Source organism: Podarcis erhardii (assembly GCF_964252035.2).
Source record: "Podarcis erhardii genome assembly, chromosome: 16".
Classification (NCBI taxonomy): Eukaryota; Metazoa; Chordata; class Lepidosauria; order Squamata; family Lacertidae; genus Podarcis; species Podarcis erhardii.
Genome location: NC_138514.1, coordinates 20,973,613 through 20,993,591, shown reverse-complemented (window position 1 = coordinate 20,993,591; position 19,979 = coordinate 20,973,613). Strand labels below are relative to the sequence as shown.

Genomic DNA, 19,979 nt, shown 5'->3' with positions numbered 1-19,979 from the left:
GCTTCTGGGGATTGTAGTCTTCTTGGGTAGGAGCCAGAAAGAAAAGTAACGGCAGCCTGTGGAGCTGAGAACAACGATTCCCACAATGCAGAGCGGCCACCCGGACCTCGTTCACCTGCCCGGGCGACTTAGGTGGTGCTGGCCATGGCTTGGAGAGTCTGCTGCAGGCTGGGGGCCCAACTGAGGAGGCTTCCTGGACGGAGGCACGCATGGGGGCGCCGAGACATCGCCTCCTGCATAGACCGTAAGATTAAGGGGAGATAACCTAAGAGTCTGCTGTTTCGGGTTAGGGACAGTCCTCTGAGGAAGAGCGGAGTTCGTCTGTTAGCTGGGGGGAAAGCAAATAGCCGGACTCCCTTGCCTTTAGCGGAGGTGCGGCAGGCAGAGATCCAACAGGTTGCGTTGGCCACCGCGTGGTAATGTACCGGGAGGAAGACACCACCGGTTGAACTCCTGCCAACTATTCTGCTACATCGGCGGATTCTTCCCTTTTTTTGCACGGAGATGATCGGAGGGGAGGTTGCTTGCCGTTCTCAGCACGGGGGTGTGCTGTTTGGGTCATGCTTCGTCTGTTGGACTTCTGTCTGCAATGACGCTATTAAGGAGGATTCTTGCTGGAAAGGGAGGTTGGTTCTGGCTTTCCAAATACTTTTGGGCCACAACTCCCACTTGATCCCAGTCAGCATGGCCACCTGGAGATACCACTGGGGACTGAATCTGGGACCTTCTGCATGCAAAGTAGATGCTCTGGCAGTGAGACGAGGCTTTCCCCTTTGTTCCTCACGTGCTGAGCACCATCAGAGCAACCAGAAGCATGCCCCAGTTGACAAAAAGGGTGGAGCTGAACCTGGCCTGATTTTGCAATGTCTTAAACATTCATAAAATCTCAGGTAACTTTGAGTGTGCTTCTTAGGTATATTATTATTAGTCTCCTTTCCCTCAACCGTTGCCTGTTTGCCTCTCTCTCAGCAGGATGCCTCAGTGGGAGAGATGAGAAGCAGAATTCATTCCATCAGCTCTATGAGGCCATTCCAGTTATTCATTACAAAAACCATTACTTAATTTTTAACAATTGCCATTTCCACCACCACCCCCTCCCTGCCCCTTTTCCCTTCTGTGCCGTGGCTTTTGAATTGCAAGCCTGCATGCAGAAAACTTGTCTTGTTGTAGCTGATTATGTGCAAGCTGTTTCAGAAGCAAAGCAGGAATGCTCCAGATAAATAATGATGTGAGTTGGGCCGTATCCCCAAGTCCCCTTCTAATTCCTGGACCTGGCAAGGATTCAATTGCTGGAGTAGTCAGGCCAGTTTCTTGGCGAGATAGTGGCTTAAGTATGTCATTAAGGTAACCACGGAAGCAGCTCTGGGCCAGAGGGAAAATGGGTGCCCCTGTTCCTTAACTGGCTGGTGAGAAGGACAAGAGCTAAAATAGAGTGTGTAAGAGTGAGAATCTAGAAGTAGGCTGGGCTGCTGAGAGTCAGAGCCATGCCTGATTTCTGTTTAAATACAAACCATGGTCAAGGGAAGTGCAAGACCTCCTTGGGGTGTTAGTGGTGTGATTCCCTCCATCGTAGGCTCAGCTTGTGTATATGTGTAAATAAACCATATATCATAAAGACACCACAGTCTCTACTGTCTCCAAACCCTGGGTCGGTGCCTGGAACCTTGCACTACTTGGAGATTGGGTGGCATGCAGCAATAAATATTACTTTCATTAACCTAAAGTGAACTGTTTATTGGAGGATCTCTTCCTCCTTTTTTTCCTTGTCTCTGCTTTGAAAGCTTTCCCCCTTTCTTCTGCCTCCCAGCCACAGTGGGTTTGACCGAGGAGCAGAAGGAGTTCCAAAAAGTGGCCTTTGACTTTGCTGCCAAAGAGATGGCCCCCCACATGGCTGAGTGGGATGAAAAGGTGAGGAATCCACTAGGCGTGTGCCCTACCAAGAGAGCAGGTGGGGAAAGCCTGCAGCTGTTTGCTACTGCTGATTGGTTCATTTGCTTGGGGCTGCTCGCTTCTGCATAAAATGTTAAAGGTGACCTTTCCTGGCTTCTGAGTGGTAGCGCTTGTTTATTCACTGGTAAGTTACCCTGTGCTTCAAAAGGCACCTCATTGGAGTATGTTTTAATATGTATGCATCAGGTTTTGCCACTTCAAAGCCATGCAGTGTTCCCTCCACATTTGTAAGGAGTAATTCCATTTGTGTGGCAGCACCTGGAACTTTGGAACTCCCTGCCAATTGACATTAGGCAAGCAACTCCCCGCTCTGAGCCTGGCTTCAGCTGGGGGGCGGCGGCATATAAATACAATTTTATTATTTTATTATTATTATATTCTTTTAGAAACCTGCCGAAAAGCATCTGCTTTAGTGGCTCTTTCTGGACACATGGTCTGTTCTTCAATTTATTTTGGATGTGTGTGGTTTTTAAGAAGTTTATAGCAGTTTTAAAATGTTTTCATAGAGTTGGAAAGGACCCCAAGGGCCATCTAGTCCAACCCCCTGCAATGCAGGAATCTCAACTAAAGCACACAGGACAGATGGCCATCCGACCTTAGTTCAACAACCTCCAATGAAGGAGAGTCCACTACCTTCCGAAGGGAGTCCAGTCCACTGTCAAACAGCTCTTAGCCTCGGAAAGTTCTTCCTAATGTTTAGCTGGAATCTCTCCTTTCCTGTAACTCAAAACCATTGGTTTAAGTCATCCTGTTCAGAGTTCCATTCTCATATATATATATATATATATATATATATATGCTTTCGTAGATTTTCACGGGTACAGGAATGCAGGTTTTGGTGTCCTCGGGTGTCTTCCCGTGTAAAAGTTGGGGTGTCTAGGCGACGTTTCGACGAGGTCTCACTCGTCATCTTCAGGCTGGTGCTTTCGGCTTCTTGTTACTGGAACAGAGCAGGATCTCAGTGTTTGAGTTCCTATAAATACTGTAGAGGGGGTGTGGTGTATAGCCTCCAATGTTCTGGGCAGAGAGGAAGTTCCCAGGCTAGTGTGCCTTTTCTTCTTTTGTTCCTTAATTACTTGAGAGATATCTTGAGTGATTTCTTGAGTGATATCCTGAGTACCACTTAGGTGGGTCATTAGGTGTGGATTAGTTGTTAAAGTCTTTGTGTCTTGACCTCTTGAACTTTGTGAAGAGTTTTCCTGAGAAGATGGCTGTACTGTACTTAGTTGTGCTCTGGCTTGGCTTCGTGTATAGGGGCGAGCTGTGGTTTTGTGGCTTGTGTCAGCCAGATCTGTGTAGGGATTGCAGGGGGGTGCAGCATCCGGAGGTGCCACCATGGATTGGCTACTGGATGGTGTCTGTAATTCATCTGTGGAGAGGGTGAAACGAACTGAACTATCCCTAATCAGAAACGAACTACACAAGAAAAGATACCTACTAGACCAAACCAACAAAGATCTACTCACTCTTCACCTCAAACTCTGTAACAAAATCCACCCTGCACTCTGGGACAAATGCAAACAACTAGCCGTCTGGAGAGCTGAAACGGAGACCTCACATAAGACAGACACACACACCAACAAACTCCACAAACTAGAGAAACGCCAGAAGCCCAGCCACCCTCCACAGCAACCCATGAAACAAACAGTACATAACATATCAGACAGGATCCTCACCACAACTGAAACCAAAGTACTCTCCAAAGGTTTCAACTTTGCAGTCGCCCCGAGACGCATCCCCACGGAAAACATCATATGCGGAGTCGAAGCTAGCCTAACCAAAATCAACCCAGATGAAGCCAATAAAATCAGACTTGAAGTCACCAACATCCTCTGCTCCAGCAAACCACCCAGAAGCAATTTACACAAAGAAGAACAGAAAGCACTCACCAACCTGAGGAAAGACAACAACATAATCATTCTCCCAGCAGACAAAGGTAATGCCACAGTGGTGATGAACACATCGGACTACCAAGCAAAACTATCAAATCTACTCCAAGATCCTGCCTACAAACCTATAAAAACAGATCCCACCACCTACCTGGAAAAAACCACCAAATCCAAAATAAAAGCCTCTCCTATCAGTGAAGAAATCCAGCTAAGAATCATCCCCAGAGAAAAATCATCCAGATGCCCCAAACTCTACGGCCTCCCCAAGATACACAAAGAAGGAACACCACTCAGACCAATAGTCAGCTCCATAGGCTCACCTCTACAAAATCTCGCTAAATTTCTCGCCAAGCAACTTCAGCCCTATGCAGAATCCATCTCTTCACACGTACCAAACTCCTTCCAGTTCATAGAAACAATAAAGAAGCAAAACCTACATCCTAATGACCTACTTGTGAGCTTCGATGTTGTATCTCTCTTCACACAAGTGCCCATTAATGAAGCCTTGACAGCTATTCAAAACAAATACAATCCCCCCGAATACATCTTGGACCTGACCAACCACTGCCTAACCAACACGTACTTCATCCACAATGGACAAAGATACAAACAGATAGAAGGAGCACCTATGGGATCACCCCTCTCACCGGTCATCGCAAACCTGTACATGGAACACTTTGAAACCAATGCTTTAGACAAGTCAGAACACAAACCCAAACTTTGGCTCAGATATGTTGACGACACCTTTGTAATTTGGCCACACGGGAAAGAAAAACTGGATAGCTTCCTCACACATCTCAACAACTTACACCCCAAAATACAATTCACTATGGAAATAGAAGCCAACAACCAACTTCCCTTCCTTGACGTCCTAATCTACAAAAAACCTGATGGCTCCCTAGGACACACTATCTACCGAAAAAAACACACACCAACCGCTACTTACATGCACAATCACACCACCACCCTGCACAAATAAACTCCGTAGCCAAGACTCTCATCTCCAGAACCAAACGCCTGGCTGACAAAGACCACTTGACAACTGAGTTACAGAATCTCTCAAACGTGTTAATTGCCAATGGATACCAGCAAAACAGGATTACGAAGCTAATCCAAAAGGAAACACCCCCCAAAAACCAAGACACAGAAGAAAACAATGGCATGGCCCTCCTCCCTTATATCAAGGGCACTACAGATAAAATTAGCAAAATCCTCCATAAACACAATATCAAAACAGCCTTTTGCACCAACCAAAAAATAGCCAATATCCTCAGAAACCCCAAGGATAAAATCCAGTTGGAAAACCAAGGGATCTATGAAATACCCTGCAAAGTCTGCCCAGCCACGTACATTGGACAAACAAACAGACGAATAAATGCACGTATCGCAGAACACAAGAATGCCGTCAAAAAAGAAGAAAAAACTTCCTCTCTTTTCCAACACATGAAAGAAACAGGACACGAAATTAATTTTGCAGATTCCAAATTGCTCTTTAACACGGAACATCACCACAAGAGAATAATCATGGAAGCCATCGAGATAGAGAAACACCCTCACAACATGAACAAGCGTGACGACACATCCCGCTTGCCAGACATCTGGAAATTAGCCCTCCCCACAAAAACTGACACCAGATCCAGAGGCACACAGAACGCCAACACAAATCAACCACACCAGACCCAAACCCAGACCCTCTCCACAGATGAATTACAGACACCATCCAGTAGCCAATCCATGGTGGCACCTCCGGATGCTGCACCCCCCTGCAATCCCTACACAGATCTGGCTGACACAAGCCACAAAACCACAGCTCGCCCCTATACACGAAGCCAAGCCAGAGCACAACTAAGTACAGTACAGCCATCTTCTCAGGAAAACTCTTCACAAAGTTCAAGAGGTCAAGACACAAAGACTTTAACAACTAATCCACACCTAATGACCCACCTAAGTGGTACTCAGGATATCACTCAAGAAATCACTCAAGATATCTCTCTTTTTTTTTATTAAATTTTTATTGGGTTTTCAAATTTTTTAACAACACACAACATATATGACTTCCCCCCACCCCCCCACATACATCCCACTTCCCCCATTTAATTCAGCAAGTTCTTATTCCTCTCTCTAAACTTAATCTCTTTATTCTCCAACTTAGTTCATCTTATTAAACCCCAAAATATTACCCTATCTTCTTATATGCAATAAATCCTTGTTTCTAAGATCAATCAAAATTTATATACCAATCTCCCCTTTTTTTATATTAAAGTATAAATCGAATTTACAATAGCCAAAAATCATAAAGTTTTTCAAAAATCTGTTTTCCCCCCTCCCTCCCTGCCCGGGTATCTGTCCCTTCCCAAGTAGTTATCCTTCCATAAAATTCCTAGCCAGGATTCCTCACATCTCCAGCCCTCAAGTCTATTTCAGTCTCTCTCCGGTTTTTCTGTTGATATTCCTTTTTGCTGGTTTCCAGGTCTCGAAGGGTGTCTGTTACAGTTGCTTCCTCTTCTCCCAGTTCAAACCTAATTGAGAAAACTTGTTGCCAGGGTTCTACCAAAAGTCCTCCAGGTTGCAGATAATAAAGGCCAGAAAAGAGGAGGAAGTCCCAGTTATATTTCTTTACTCCTTTAATTTTCATAATTCCACAGTTTCCAAGGGCTTCCTCCTTCACTTTTCTCCTCAGTCTCATGTCTTCATACTTTGTAATCCAAAAGATTTCTTTGTTCTCTGGCACCATAGGTTTCCACACTTTCTCTTCTCCGACTTCCTCCTTCACCCCCTCCAAAGATGTCATATTTGGTTGAGCTACAGAGTCTCTCAAGAACAAATCTCTAGTTCCGTCAGCAAGATTGTTTGTTTTAAAAGTCAAGGTCGTGTATTGTTCTTGTAAGATTCCCACGAGAAAAGAAGCTCTCTCAATTTGTGCTAGTAATTTTCCTTCTGCAGCCATTGTAGTGTCACTGGTTTCCCCTAGGGGGATTTCCATTGTTCACAGTTCTACGCCAGCAATCCTTTACCCTATTGTTTATTTACTTTGTTTCAAAACACGTCTGTTTATATGTAACACCTTTAAACCAAAGAGATATATAGTAATACAATTTTGTCCTTTGTTCAGCTGTTTGACAGCTCAGTTGACAGCTGTCAAACTCCGATTTCTTAAGGCTAGATTGGTGCAGGACGCTCCCAGGTCCAAGGGGGGGGGGTCACAAAAGTTTCCAAAGTTCGTTTCTTCCCTCCAGCACAACTTGACAAAATAGAACTTGTTCTTAAAAGTTATTAAAGTCTCTTACCAGTTTCCATAAACGTAAAATCTTTTTCCCGATCTTAGATTTTCGCTCCTTGCTTCCAATTGCCTGTATGAAGGGGGGGTGCGGACTTCCCTTTAGCACATCCCCCCGTTTGCCCGATTTAAGGATAACGGTTTTTTTTTTAAGTCCAAATTTTCTTCTACTCACGGGGTGTTTGTATCCAATCGAGTTTTCAGGTAGAAAGTTGACGCTCTCCGGTGAATGGCTTGCGGCTTCACTCCACTGAGGTAGCGGTTTACTCTCAGCACCACGCCACCCCCCGTACCTTCTCCGCAGCCTTTAAAAAGGCTCTTCGACTGTCAGGGGGGGCGCTTAAGGTGCCCACCGAGTCACCAGGTCCACAGGTATCCGCACCTGTGGTTTCTAAGGGTCCCCGCGTCGCCGGCGCGGCAAGACCCGTCCTCAGAGGAGCCGATTCCCTCCGGAGCTCGGAGGGAATCCGCCATTACACCGATCGCATCAACCCGGAAGTCCCACTCAAGATATCTCTCAAGTAATTAAGGAACAAAAGAAGAAAAGGCACACTAGCCTGGGAACTTCCTCTCTGCCCAGAACATTGGAGGCTATACACCACACCCCCTCTACAGTATTTATAGGAACTCAAACACTGAGATCCTGCTCTGTTCCAGTAACAAGAAGCCGAAAGCACCAGCCTGAAGATGACGAGTGAGACCTCGTCGAAACGTCGCCTAGACACCCCAACTTTTACACGGGAAGACACCCGAGGACACCAAAACCTGCATATATATATATATATATATATATATATATAATATTTATTCAAATTTTAAGAATTACAAAAAGGAACAATAAAAAAGAAAAATAACAAAGACATAAAAAATACAAACAAACAATTAAAAAACAACAGATCAGACCTTTACATAACTTTCTTTCCTTTACTTATTTCCTTGACCTCCTCACACCTCCCTTTTTTGTATTCTAGTTCAGTTAGATGTTTCAGCAAATCCTTTCCAGCTTTGTTTTTATCCTAATAATTTATCTTAATATACTGTAATTCTTGTCTTTCACCCATTAATAAATCAATTTTAACCTAATCCTTTATATCATTTCTGCTAAAACCACATTACTTCATTCCAACAACCTTCTAACATTCCTTAATTTTACAATGTTTCTGTAAATAAACTTTGAATTTTTTCCAATCTTCTTCCACCAACTCTTCACCTTGGTCTCGGATTCTGCCAGTCATTTCCGCCAGTTCCATATAGTCCATCACTTTCATCTGCCATTCTTCCCGGGTCGGTAAATCTTGTGTCTTCCAATACTTCGCGATGAGTATTCTTGCTGCTGTTGTTGCATACATAAAAAAAGTTCTGTCCTTCTTTGGCACCAATTGGCCAACCATGCCCAGGAGAAAGGCCTCTGGTTTCTTCTGAAAGGTATATTTAAATACCTTTTTCACTTCATTATAGATCATCTCCCAGAAAGTCTTAATCCTTGGACATGTCCACCAAAGGTGAAAGAATTTACCTTCAGTCTCTTTACATTTCCAACATTTATTATCGGGCAAATGATAGATTTTTGCAAGCTTGACTGGTGTCATGTACCACCTGTATATCATTTTCATTATATTCTCTCTTAAGGCATTGCATGCCGTAAACTTCATACCTGTGGTCCATAACTGTTCCCAGTCAGCCATCATGATATTATGTCCAACATCTTGTGCCCATTTAATCATTGCAGATTTAACTGTTTCATCCTGAGTATTCCATTTCAACAGCAAGTTATACATTCTCGACAAATTCTTAGTTTTGGGTTCTAACAATTCTATTTCCATTTTTGATTTTTCCACCTGAAAACCAATTTTCTTGTCCAAATTATAGGCCTCCATTATTTGGTAATAAGAAGCCAATCTCGCACTTTGTTTTTTAGTTTTTCATAACTCTGCAATTTTAATCTGTCTCCTTCTTGTTCCAAAATTTCCCAATATTTCGGCCATTTGGCCTCCATATTGAGCTTTTTCTGAGCCTTCGCTTCCATTGGTGACAACCACCTTGGAGTTTTATTTTCAAGCAAATCCTTATATCTTATCCAAACATTGAACAGTGCTTTCCTGACAATATGGTTTTTAAATGCTTTATGTGCTTTGACCTTATCATACCACAAGTATGCATGCCAACCAAAAACATTATTGAAACCTTCCAAATCCAAAATGTCCGTGTTTTCAAGAAGCAGCCATTCTTTCAGCCAGCAAAATGCAGCCGATTCATAATAAAGCCTAAGGTCTGGCTGGGCAAATCCACCTCTTTCTTTAACATTGGTTAATATCTTAAATTTTATTCGAGGCTTCCATTCTCCATGTGGCAGCCCTTTAGATATTTGAAGATGTCTCTCCTAGCTCCTCTCAAGCAGCAGTTATTCTAGTAAGCCAATATTGTGGTCGGTGGGTGAGGGGTGTTCACCTGCTGCTTCAAAGAAATAGTTGTCCTTGAGAAAAGGAAGAGAAGGGGGGGCGGGGACAAAACCTCAAGATTTGTCAAAAACCCAAATGAAGAACTGTTTCCCCTCTCTCTCTTTGCAGGAAATATTCCCTGTGGAGACAGTGCGGAAAGCAGCTCAGCTGGGGTTTGGTGGGATTTACGTGCAGCCAGACGTGGGGGGCTCTGGGTTGTCCCGGCTCGACACCTCCATCATCTTTGAGGCTCTGTCGACAGGCTGTGTCAGTACGACAGCTTACATCAGCATCCACAAGTGAGTAATGGGAGGGAGAAGGGCTCGGCCAGGAAGGCCACCTTCAGGCAGAGGGTCTGAATTGTGACCCCTTTTCTTGTGGTTGTCGCCTGCTGCAGCATGTGCAATTGGATGATCGACACCTTTGGGACAGAGGAACAGAGGCACAAGTTCTGCCCATCGCTTTGCAGCATGGAAAAGCTTTCCTCCTACTGTCTGACTGAGCCAGGTGAGGGAGATTTGTTCATTTAGTTAAAAGTTTTTCATCAAATTACATTGTATTGATTTCTGTGGGAAAGCAACAGAAGCAATGAAGAAACAGGTAAGTGTCTCCGCTCCCTCATATAGAAGAAGAAGAAAGCAGTTGAAAAACTTTTGAGGATATCCAGAGTAGATGAAATTAAGAGTCCAAATGGCAGGGGACAGAAACCACTTCAGTCAGTGTTCTACAGTCTCAGGAATGCATATGGAAAATGAGGACCGCTCCATGAATGTATCCAAGTCTTTCAAAGCAAGCTACAGTGGTACCTCGGGTTACATACGCTTCAGGTTACATACGCTTCAGGTTACAGACTCCGCTAACCTAGAAATAATACCTCGGGTTAAGAACTTTGCTTCAGGATGTGAACAGAAATTGTGCTCCGGTGGCGTGGCAGCAGCGGGAGGCCCCATTAGCTAAAGTGGTGCTTCAGGTTAAGAACAGTTTCAGGTTTAAGTACGGACCTCCGGAACAAATTAAGTACTTAACCCGAGGTACCACTGTAGTTACTGCCTCCTGCGGGAGTGAGTTCCATAGTTGAACTATGCATAGTACGAAAAAGTACTTATTATTTTTTATTATATCAATAAAAATCTTCCAGTATTCAACTTCCCTGGATGCCAACGAGTTCTAGTGTTATGAGAGATGGAGAAAAACTTTTCTCCATCAACTCTCCCCATGCCATGGTTAATTTTATAAAACTCTTATCATGCCACCTCTTTCTTGCTTTTTCACTAAAAGGTCCCAAACACTGCAGCGTTTCTTCACCTGGCGGAGGGGGGGGGTGTCACTCCATTCCCTTGCTCATTTTGGGTGTCCTTTTCTGAGCCTTTTCTGGCTCTACAATATCCTTGCTGATCTGAGGTGATGAAGGCCACCCTGTGAGCACCCCAAAAATTGGAACCCGGGCCTCTCTTGTCTGACTCTAACTCTTTATTGCTCTTTTAACTGTATCTCAGTTGCAATTGTCTGCCTCTTCTTTCCCAAACAGGAAGTGGAAGTGATGCGGCTTCCCTGCTAACTTCAGCCCGGAAGAAAGGGGACACTTACATTCTGAACGGCTCCAAGGTACCAGGGTCCTCCTCTTTGACACCCACTCTTCATCTTCGCCTCAACGAACCCTCCAAAACATTCTTGTGCAGAATTAACTACCTCCCCCTCTTTAGGCTATTTCGGTGGTCCAAGCAGTCATTGCTGCAGATGTCCAGAATGCAATATTTTCCCCCTTCTGCAGTCCCTGCCCTCCCCCCCCCCATTCCCTCTGCACATAAATTATTTGGTTCTGAAGATTGCTTTGGGAATTCCACTTGTTTTTCTTACAGTTATCTGGCTTAAGATAGCTTTGAAAAGGGAAGCGGATAAATGCGCAGTGTTGTTAGGTCAGGTGATGGTTATCATTTCAGGAGCAGTCTTGTTTCCAGATGTGTGCCGTGGGCTAGCAGTCAGATACCTGCCCACAAACAACAAAGCAGGGGACCTACTGCTGAGCCCCCCCCCCCGGCTCCTGCTGCTTTGCAGCTGCCTCCCTCACCCCATTCCCTTCCCTTCTCCAAATGCACAGATGTTGACCAGAGTTGGAGATGCGGCTCTAGTAGACTCTCCCTCCCTCCTTCCCTTCCTCTTTCTCTTGAGCCATCCTTTTTCTTGTCTTCCTAGGCCTTCATTAGCGGTGGTGGTGACACAGACCTGTATGTGGTGATGTGCCGGACGGGAGGGCCAGGCCCCAAAGGAATCTCATGCCTGGTTCTGGAGAAGGGGACTCCTGGCTTGAGTTTTGGCAAAAAGGAGAAAAAGGTAAGCAGGTCGGGGGGGGGGGGCAAGGAGACACTCTTAGCTTTTGGGGTGCATGCTGCATTCAGATTAAAAATATGCCACTTTTGCCACTGTGGGGACTTGCTTCAGTGGCCAGCCGGTATATTTTATTTCTCTATTAAAAAAATTCTATATCCTATTCATACATCATTATCAAAACAGTTTTCAGCAATAAAAACATCAAACCATAAAAAGTTAAAAACAAACACCAACAAACCATTGTGGAAGAACGGTGCTCTGTTTTAAAATTATTGCTGTTGTTGTTATTAAAATGTGCAGTGCTTTTTTCTTAAAAAAATGTTTAAGGGTACTCTCATTTTGACTCAAGAAAATCACCATTTTATATTTGGAATTGTGAAAAATAAATACAGTAAATGGACAAAAGTACAGAGATTCACAAAATGTTTAGGGGTATGCGTACCTCCCCATCCCCCCAGAAAAAAAGCACTGAAAATGTGTATACTGCCCCATCCCTGTAGATCTCAGGGCAGTTCACGACATAAAAATACAGTATTAAAAAAACACCAAATACATGATAAAAGTAAGAACAGAAAAAACACAATAATTCCCCCTCCCACATCACATTTAAAAGCGCATCAGATGACAGTCCCGGTTGAAGAGGAATGTTTTCTCCTGATGCCTAAAGGTGTATAATGAAGGTGCAAGCCAAACCTCCCTGGGGAGAGCATTCCACAGACGGGGAGCCAACACAGAAAAGGCCCCTTCTTGTGTTGCTACCCTCTGGACCTCTCGTGGAGGTGGCACACGAAAAAGGGCTTTAGAGGATGATTGCAAGGTTCAGGTTCGTTCCTGGGCCCAGCAGAACAGAAATGTTTTCAGCTGGTGTCTAAAGGTTAGCAGTGAAGGCACCCCGCTGAATCTCTAGTGGCAGAGTGTTCCATAGGACTGGGCTTAAGACACAGCAGTGGCTCTTCTGTTTTCCCCTCCCCTGCAGATGGGCTGGAACTCCCAGCCGACACGCGCCGTGATATTTGAGGACTGTGCCGTTCCGGTTGCCAACCGGCTCGGAGACGAAGGAACGGGCTTCAACATCGCCATGAAGGGCTTGAATGGAGGGAGGATTAACATTGGTAAGAGCGAAAGGGAAAGTGGGAGGTTTGGGCTGCCCACGAGGGGCAGGGCTGGGGGGACACGACACCAGGCCTCCCGTGCATAATGGAGTCTTCTTCCCCATTCCTCCTGCAGCTTCTTGCTCTCTAGGTGCCGCCCATGCCTCAGTCCTTTTGGCTCGGGATCACCTTAACGTCCGCAAGCAGTTCGGGGAGCTGCTGGCTAGCAATCAGGTGACTTCATCTCGCGACAGCCTGTCGCTCCTGAAATGACAGCTGCAGCTCAGTGGTTGTAGCCCCTGCCTTGCAACCAGAAGGTCCCGGGTTTGATCCCCAGCAGCTCCAAGTCGGGTTGGGAGTGATTCCACACCTCCTTTTGCACTCAGGGCAGAAGCTAAGGCCACATTCACACCGTCCATTCAAAGCACAATGATATCCCTAGAATCATAGGTTCTCAAGGGTTCTTTAGTCCAATGCTCTGATACTGTCCCTGCGTGGGCTCGAACTGGCAGCTTTCCAGTTAACAGCCAGGCACCCTGACCCGTTGTGCTTCAGATCATGGCTTCCCCCAAAGAATTCTGGGAGCTGTAATTTGTTAAGAGTGCCAAGAGCTGTTTTGAGCTCCTTTGAGGTCCTGTTTTGAGTCTGGACCAGTCTGAATAGTTAGCCTTGGTGAAGAGTTGACATTTTTATCCCCCCAAAAGTTTTTGATTGAGTTTCTACTGAAATGAGGTTGCGTTTTAATGTTGTATTTTAATCTTGTTTTTTAAGCTGTATTTCAATCAATTGTTTTTATATTTGGTGTTAGCCTCCCTGAGCCCGATCTTGGCTGGGGAGGGCGGGGTATAAATAAAATTTATTATTATTATTATTATTATTATTATTATTATTAATTATTATTCCCCTCGCAGAGCTACAGTGCCCAGAGTGGTTTAACAAATCAATCCCTCCTCCCCGGGAACTCTGGAAATTGTAGGTCTGGGAAGGGAATAGGGCATCCCGTCACAACTCTCATCACCTTTGACAAACTCCAGCTCCCATAATTCTTTGCAAGAAGTACCAATTATTTAAAGTGGGATTGCAGTGCTTTATGATGTGAATGTGGCCTATGGGTGATCCAGCGAGGAGGGACGTAATAAGGCGCTGCCAACCGTGAACCCCTCTGAGCACGACACCATCTGCACACTGACCGGCAGCCCCTCTGTGGTGGCTTTCACACAAGCGTCTGTTCCTGCACACGTGGGGTGCTGAACTTGGGTCCTTCTGTATGCAAGCATTTGGCCCACCCTTATGGGCAGGCCCCCTCGCTCCCTGGTTGGGGAGAAATAGGGGAAGAGGGCAGCCTCACAGCGGTGGGGCCACTTGCTGGGTTGGTCCTCTGGGTACGCCTTTACCTGTTTTGCTGCTTCTCCTTTGGCAGTACCTCCAGTTCCGGCTGGCAGAGATGGCAACCCGCTTGGTGGCTGCCCGGCTCATGGTGCGAAACGCGGCGCAGGCACTGCAGGAGGGGCGCGAGGATGCTGTGGCCCTCTGCTCCATGGCCAAGCTCTTTGCCACGGATGAATGCTTTGCGGTAGGCAAATCCCCCTCCTCCAGCCCCCCCAAAACAAAAACAAAGACATGCATGTTTACTGCAGTTGCAAAGGTAGCGCTTTTTGCATCTGCAAACGTTAAAGGCTTCTTCCTTGGTATTTAAAAGACACCATCTTGGGAAATGATTGAGAAGTGGTAAGTCAAAGGTAACGATCCCAAGGAAGTGGGAAAATACCTCCATTGAATTACCGTATTTTTCGCTCTATAACACGCACCCGACCATAACACGCACGTAGTTTTTAGAGGAGGAAAATCTGTAGGCATGCCACCTGTAGGCATTCCCTCCATAACACGCACAGACATTTCCCCTTACTTTCTAGGAGGAAAAAAGTGAGTGTTATGGTGCAAAAAATACGGTAGCTGCTGCTGCAGCTCACCCACTTTCTCTCGAGCAAGGCTGCCCAGAGAGCTCACTGGTGCTGCTGCTGTTCACCGCAGCTACTGTTGCAAGGAAGCAGCAGCAGCTGGGAAACAAGCACAAGGAATGGCAGTTTGCAGACTGCTGCTTCCACTATTCCTGAAAGCAGAGCAGGAGGAGAAACAGAAGCCAAATCTATAGGTCCGACTATTCAAGTCAAGGGAAGGTTTGTTGTTTAGTGGTTAACTCACTCAACCACTAGGTCGCAGTGTTGTATTTTAATCCAGGCTTCTGTGAGTCTTTAAAGGCTATTGTGTCTGCTTTCTCTCTGCTTTCATTTTTTTAAAAGACTGGTGCTTAAACTCAATTATTTATTGTCCCTGTTCTACTTTGCTGCTGCTGCTGCTATTATTATTATTATTATTATTATTATTATTATTATTATTATTATATTTACATTTATATCCCAGCTTTTCCCCAAGGAGCTAAAGGTGGTGTGCATAGTCCTCCCTCATTTATCCTCACAACAACAACCCTGTGAGGTAGGTTGGGCTGAGAGCGGGTGACTAGCCCAGGGTCACCCAGTGAGCTACATGGCTGAGTGGGGATTTGACGTCCTAGTGTCCAGCACTCTAACCACTACACCACACTGCCCCGGGCAAGGTCCTCTCCTTCTGGGGACAAAGGTGGGGAACCTATTTCAGCCTGAGGGCAGCCTACCAGTGCCAGGTGTGGCCAAACCATGCATATACACTAGTTCTTCTCCCAGCAATTAGGTTTAAATCAAAGCATCCTACTGCTGCAATAAAAGGCCTTCCTCAAGTTCAGTTGTGGCATGGGGAGGGGTGAGGGGTTTTTTGGGTGGGAATGCAACAAATGGGGACTAGAGGGTTAATTTTCCCACCCCAGCTATAGTAAACACACCCCTCCAAAAAACCCCAGTCCCCTGGACTTGGAGAAGAGACATCTGTCTGCTCATATAGACGGGTTTTCGTCCCCGCACCCCCAGCCAAAGTGGGACAGAATCAACAGAGCACTGTGGACCAGATGGGGAGGTCCCAGGGGCCACATTTGGCTTGTGGACTGGCTCATTTCCTCCCCCACCCTCCCGGCTCTAGGGCTCGACTCTTACTTGATTCCGTCTCGCACAGATCTGCAACCAAGCCCTGCAGATGCACGGGGGCTACGGGTACCTGAAGGATTACGCAGTGCAGCAGTTTGTACGAGACATCCGTGTGCACCAGATTTTGGAAGGTGAGTCGTGTGGGGTGCTGCCCTGCCTCATTCCGGTGACTGCATGCAGAAGAAACCTGCTTCAGTCCCTGGCACCTCCAGGTAGGCCCGAGATTGTTCCCCCTTGAAGCCCTGGAGAGCTGCTGCCAGCCAATGTAGTGTATGTCAACCTTGGGTTACCCAGATGGGACTACAATTCCCATCATCCTTGACCAGCGGCGAGACTGGCTGGGGATGATGGGAGTTGTAGTCCAACAGCAGGGTGAAGAACACAGGTGCAGACAACACAGATCAGTGGTCTGAACTCGGTGTAAGACACTTTCCTATGTCCCTAGATTCCTATGTTGATGGTTCACTGCAGCCCCTGCTCTCCAGTTTTCTGTTTCTGTTAAGACCCACATTAATGTTCATTAACTGCTAAGCTATGATGAGCTGATTGCATAATGGCTTCACCAGTGTCTCCCACTTGCACGGGTCGGCCACATCTCATGGTGCGACCTGTGGGAACTTGGTCCCAAGTTAACAAATGGCTAGGAAACCTTCTGCTTTTTAAAATCAACATAGGGAAGATAGGAAGCTGCCTGATATGGAGTCAGGCCATTGGTTCATCTAGCTCAGTACTGTCTACACTGACTGGCAGCACCTCTGCAAGATTTCAGGCGGGGAGATCCCTAGGAAATGCCATTGGAGATTAAACCTGGGACCTTCCACATGCAAAGGGCATGCTCTACTGCTGAGCTACATCCCTTTCCCTGGGTAGGATATTGCGGTCACAAGCAGGTAGTGCCTGCATACTTTCAACCTTTGCATCCATGAGGACTATAAACTTGCTTGCTTTATCCATGGAAGGAAGAAAACTTGGGGTTCTTAGAATTCCCCATCTGCATCTCGATCCCCAGCACTTACAGCACATGCACCAAATACACACAGTTCTGTGATTTGCTAACAAATACCTCTCTCTCTCTCTTTGTCCATCTGTCTGTCTGTCTGTCTCTCTTTCATCTGGCTTCACTGGCCCTAAGGCACTAACGAAGTGATGAGGATGATCGTGGCCAGGAATTTGCTACAGGCATAGCGTCAGGAGCTGGTCTTCAGACCTTTGCTTTGCTGGATACGACTTTGAAACAAGGAGAGTTTGGAGGAGAGTTTTATTTTTCACCACCAGCACTCCACCCACCTACCGATCTCTTCCCCGATGGGCACGGCTCAAAACCCACCAGGTGGCAGGTGGTGAATGCAGAGCCTTTGCCCTCGAAAGGCCAGCTGCAGCCCCGTTTCTCTGCTCCTCCAAAAGAAACACAGCACTGGCCGAAACTGAACGGCCTACATCCTCTCCAGCATTTTAAGTTAGCTTCCAATTCCTGAAGGCGGGAGCTACAGTCTTTTGATGGGCTTTGATACCAGAGCCTTGCAATGTGGGTGGGCAGAAGGAGGAGAAAATCCATTCTGGGTTTTGCACAGGTTGGGGGAAAGGGATAATCTTGTTACATCCTTATTTCCTGGAGATTACACCTTTTTCCCCAGGGGAAAACCACAAAGGCCTTTTAAGCTTTGCCTTTTCTTTCAAGACGTAGGTCCTCTTTTTTTTAGGTCAAGTTGGCAGGTGAGGAGGAGATCGCTCCTCTCTTACTAAATCAGGGGTGGCTAAATCCAGATGTTGCTGACATCTCCCATCAGCACCGGAGTCAGCATAGCCATTGGTCAAGGATGATGGAAGTTGTAGTTCTGCAATATCTGGAAGGCCGCAACTTAGTCCCTCCTGTAAGGAGCGGGAACCTGCAGCCTTCCATAGCTCTCATTATTCCTGGCCTTGCTTGCTAGAGCTGATGGAAGTCGGAGTTGGTAGTCCTGCAGGACTACAGGTACCTCACGGCAACCCCCTCGATTTCCACCAAAGCTCGCTCTGTCTCCCACCATCGTTCAGATGGTGCTAATCCTCTTCACCATCAGATCATTTTGGCTGTAGCAGGAAAGCCTTTTGACACACAACAGGGTCTCAATCTGGCAGTTTCCAGTGTGCCAATAGCACAAAGAGTATGAAGAGTGTTGATCCAGGTCATTTTCTTTTACTACTCCATGCTGGAATCAATAAATTGCTGTTTCTAACTTGGTTTGCATTGTCATTTCCCCCCTAATTTTTTTGGTTAAGAGCACAATCCTGCTGATGTGCCTTTTGCTGCTTTTTCCTGTACCTCAGCCTTAAGAGAGCGTTGCAAGGCTGGCAGATTGAGGTGGTCTTCAGGTGGATTGGTGTTGGGAAGGAAGCAGGGATGAGAGGCCACCTTGCATTACGTTTCTCAATGCCATCGGAAGGACCTGTGCGGGCGAGCGGCCTCCACAAAGTGGCTGCTTATGCATCATCCAAAAAGAGGACAGATCCACATTCGCTTATATATAGGTGACAGTTTAGACCACCATAATTTAAATATTCATTTATTTATGTTTTGCATTCATATCTCCGCTCAGGGTGGAGCTTAGGGTAGTGTACATGGTTCTCTTCCCCCTCCCTTCACAACAACCCTGCGAGGTAGGAGAGAGTGACTGGCCCAAAGTCATCCAGGGAGCTTCATGGCCGGGTGGGGATTTGAGCCCTGAGCTCCCAGGTCCTAGTCCGACATTCTGGTCACATTCACATCATACATTTTAAAGAGCTATGATTCCACTTTAAACAGTCATGGCTCTCCCCCCCCCCCAAATTATGGGAAGTATACCGGTAACTCTGTGCTTTCTGACGTAAGAGTGTGCAGGGCCAGTGTGATTGTGAATGCCAGCAAAAATCTGAACAAAAGGGGGTCAGACCTGTTCCTCCTATCTCTCCTTTTCTTAAAAAGTTTTTAAAAATTGTGTGTGTGTGTGTGTGTGTATTATATTACTTTTTAAAAGAAGATAATATACAAACAGATCAGCAAAAAGTAAGCAGCATGGCGTATTGGCTTTCTCCGGGTTACGTCAAACTGCTGATATTCCTTTGCATCATTATATTTACAAAGGAACAAGGATTTACACTTCTCTTTCATCTTCATAAGAGTTGGAAGGTACCAAGGCTCATCTACTCCAACCTCCTGCAATGCAGGCATGTGTTTGTTGCTGGGAAAGCGAGATACAAACAGAGAACCAAACCAAAACCATTGTTTGCTGCTATTTATTGGTCATGTGTCTCACGTAGGAGTGTCCCAAAGCGACCTAAGGATGGCGGCTGACGGTCATGCTCCTTATCAGCTATATGTGCAATAAAACACTGCCAAATGGTATAAAATGTGACCTTTGCCTTTTGATTCCGTAGGATCTGTATCTGGTTAGTTAATCTCCCTGTTAAAGTGACCTCCTAGATTTTCAGGTACAAACATTCCAGCATCTTACTGTCCAAATCATTCCAGTGTCTTCCAACTGACAGTTGGGCCACTGCAAAAAATAATAATAAAAAAATCCCCCAACTTACTTATGGGCAACACCTTTCCCTGGAAGTGGGTCCATGAGTGGGTCTCTGGTTTGTGTCACAAGCCTATGCCTTGAATATTTTCAGGACCTAAAAATCTCCCTGCTCTGTCTTCATTTCTGGAATGGCTGCCTTAGGACAGCACCATTGCATTCCACAACAGTCCATTCCCAACTGTGGAACTGGCCACGCCAAACTTCCTACCTTGTTGCCATTGCAGGGTATATCGCCAAATAGCTTCTCTAGACACTCAGAAAGTCTGGAGAAGAGCTCTGTACAAGAAAGCAGTGGCGTAGCGTGGGGGGTGCAGGGGGGGCCGGCCGCACCAGGCGCAACATCTGGGGGGGCACGCTCGCACTCGCAGCTCTCTGCCCCCTGCTAAAATC

The 19,979-nt window shown here is 46.0% G+C and overlaps 1 protein-coding gene across 1 annotated transcript; it reads left to right on the top strand.

Moving 5' to 3' along the window:
• The first annotated feature begins 89 nt into the window (after positions 1-89).
• Positions 90-18,263, top strand: ACAD8 (acyl-CoA dehydrogenase family member 8). The gene is made up of 11 exons (XM_081843152.1): positions 90-244; positions 1,808-1,908; positions 9,684-9,853; positions 9,952-10,061; positions 11,083-11,159; positions 11,748-11,885; positions 12,859-12,994; positions 13,110-13,207; positions 14,394-14,546; positions 16,076-16,178; positions 17,180-18,263. The coding sequence occupies exons 1-11, from the start codon at positions 145-147 to the stop codon at positions 17,230-17,232; spliced, it is 1,239 nt and encodes a 412-aa protein (XP_081699278.1). The 5' UTR covers positions 90-144; the 3' UTR covers positions 17,233-18,263.
• Positions 18,264-19,979: the final 1,716 nt, after the last annotated feature.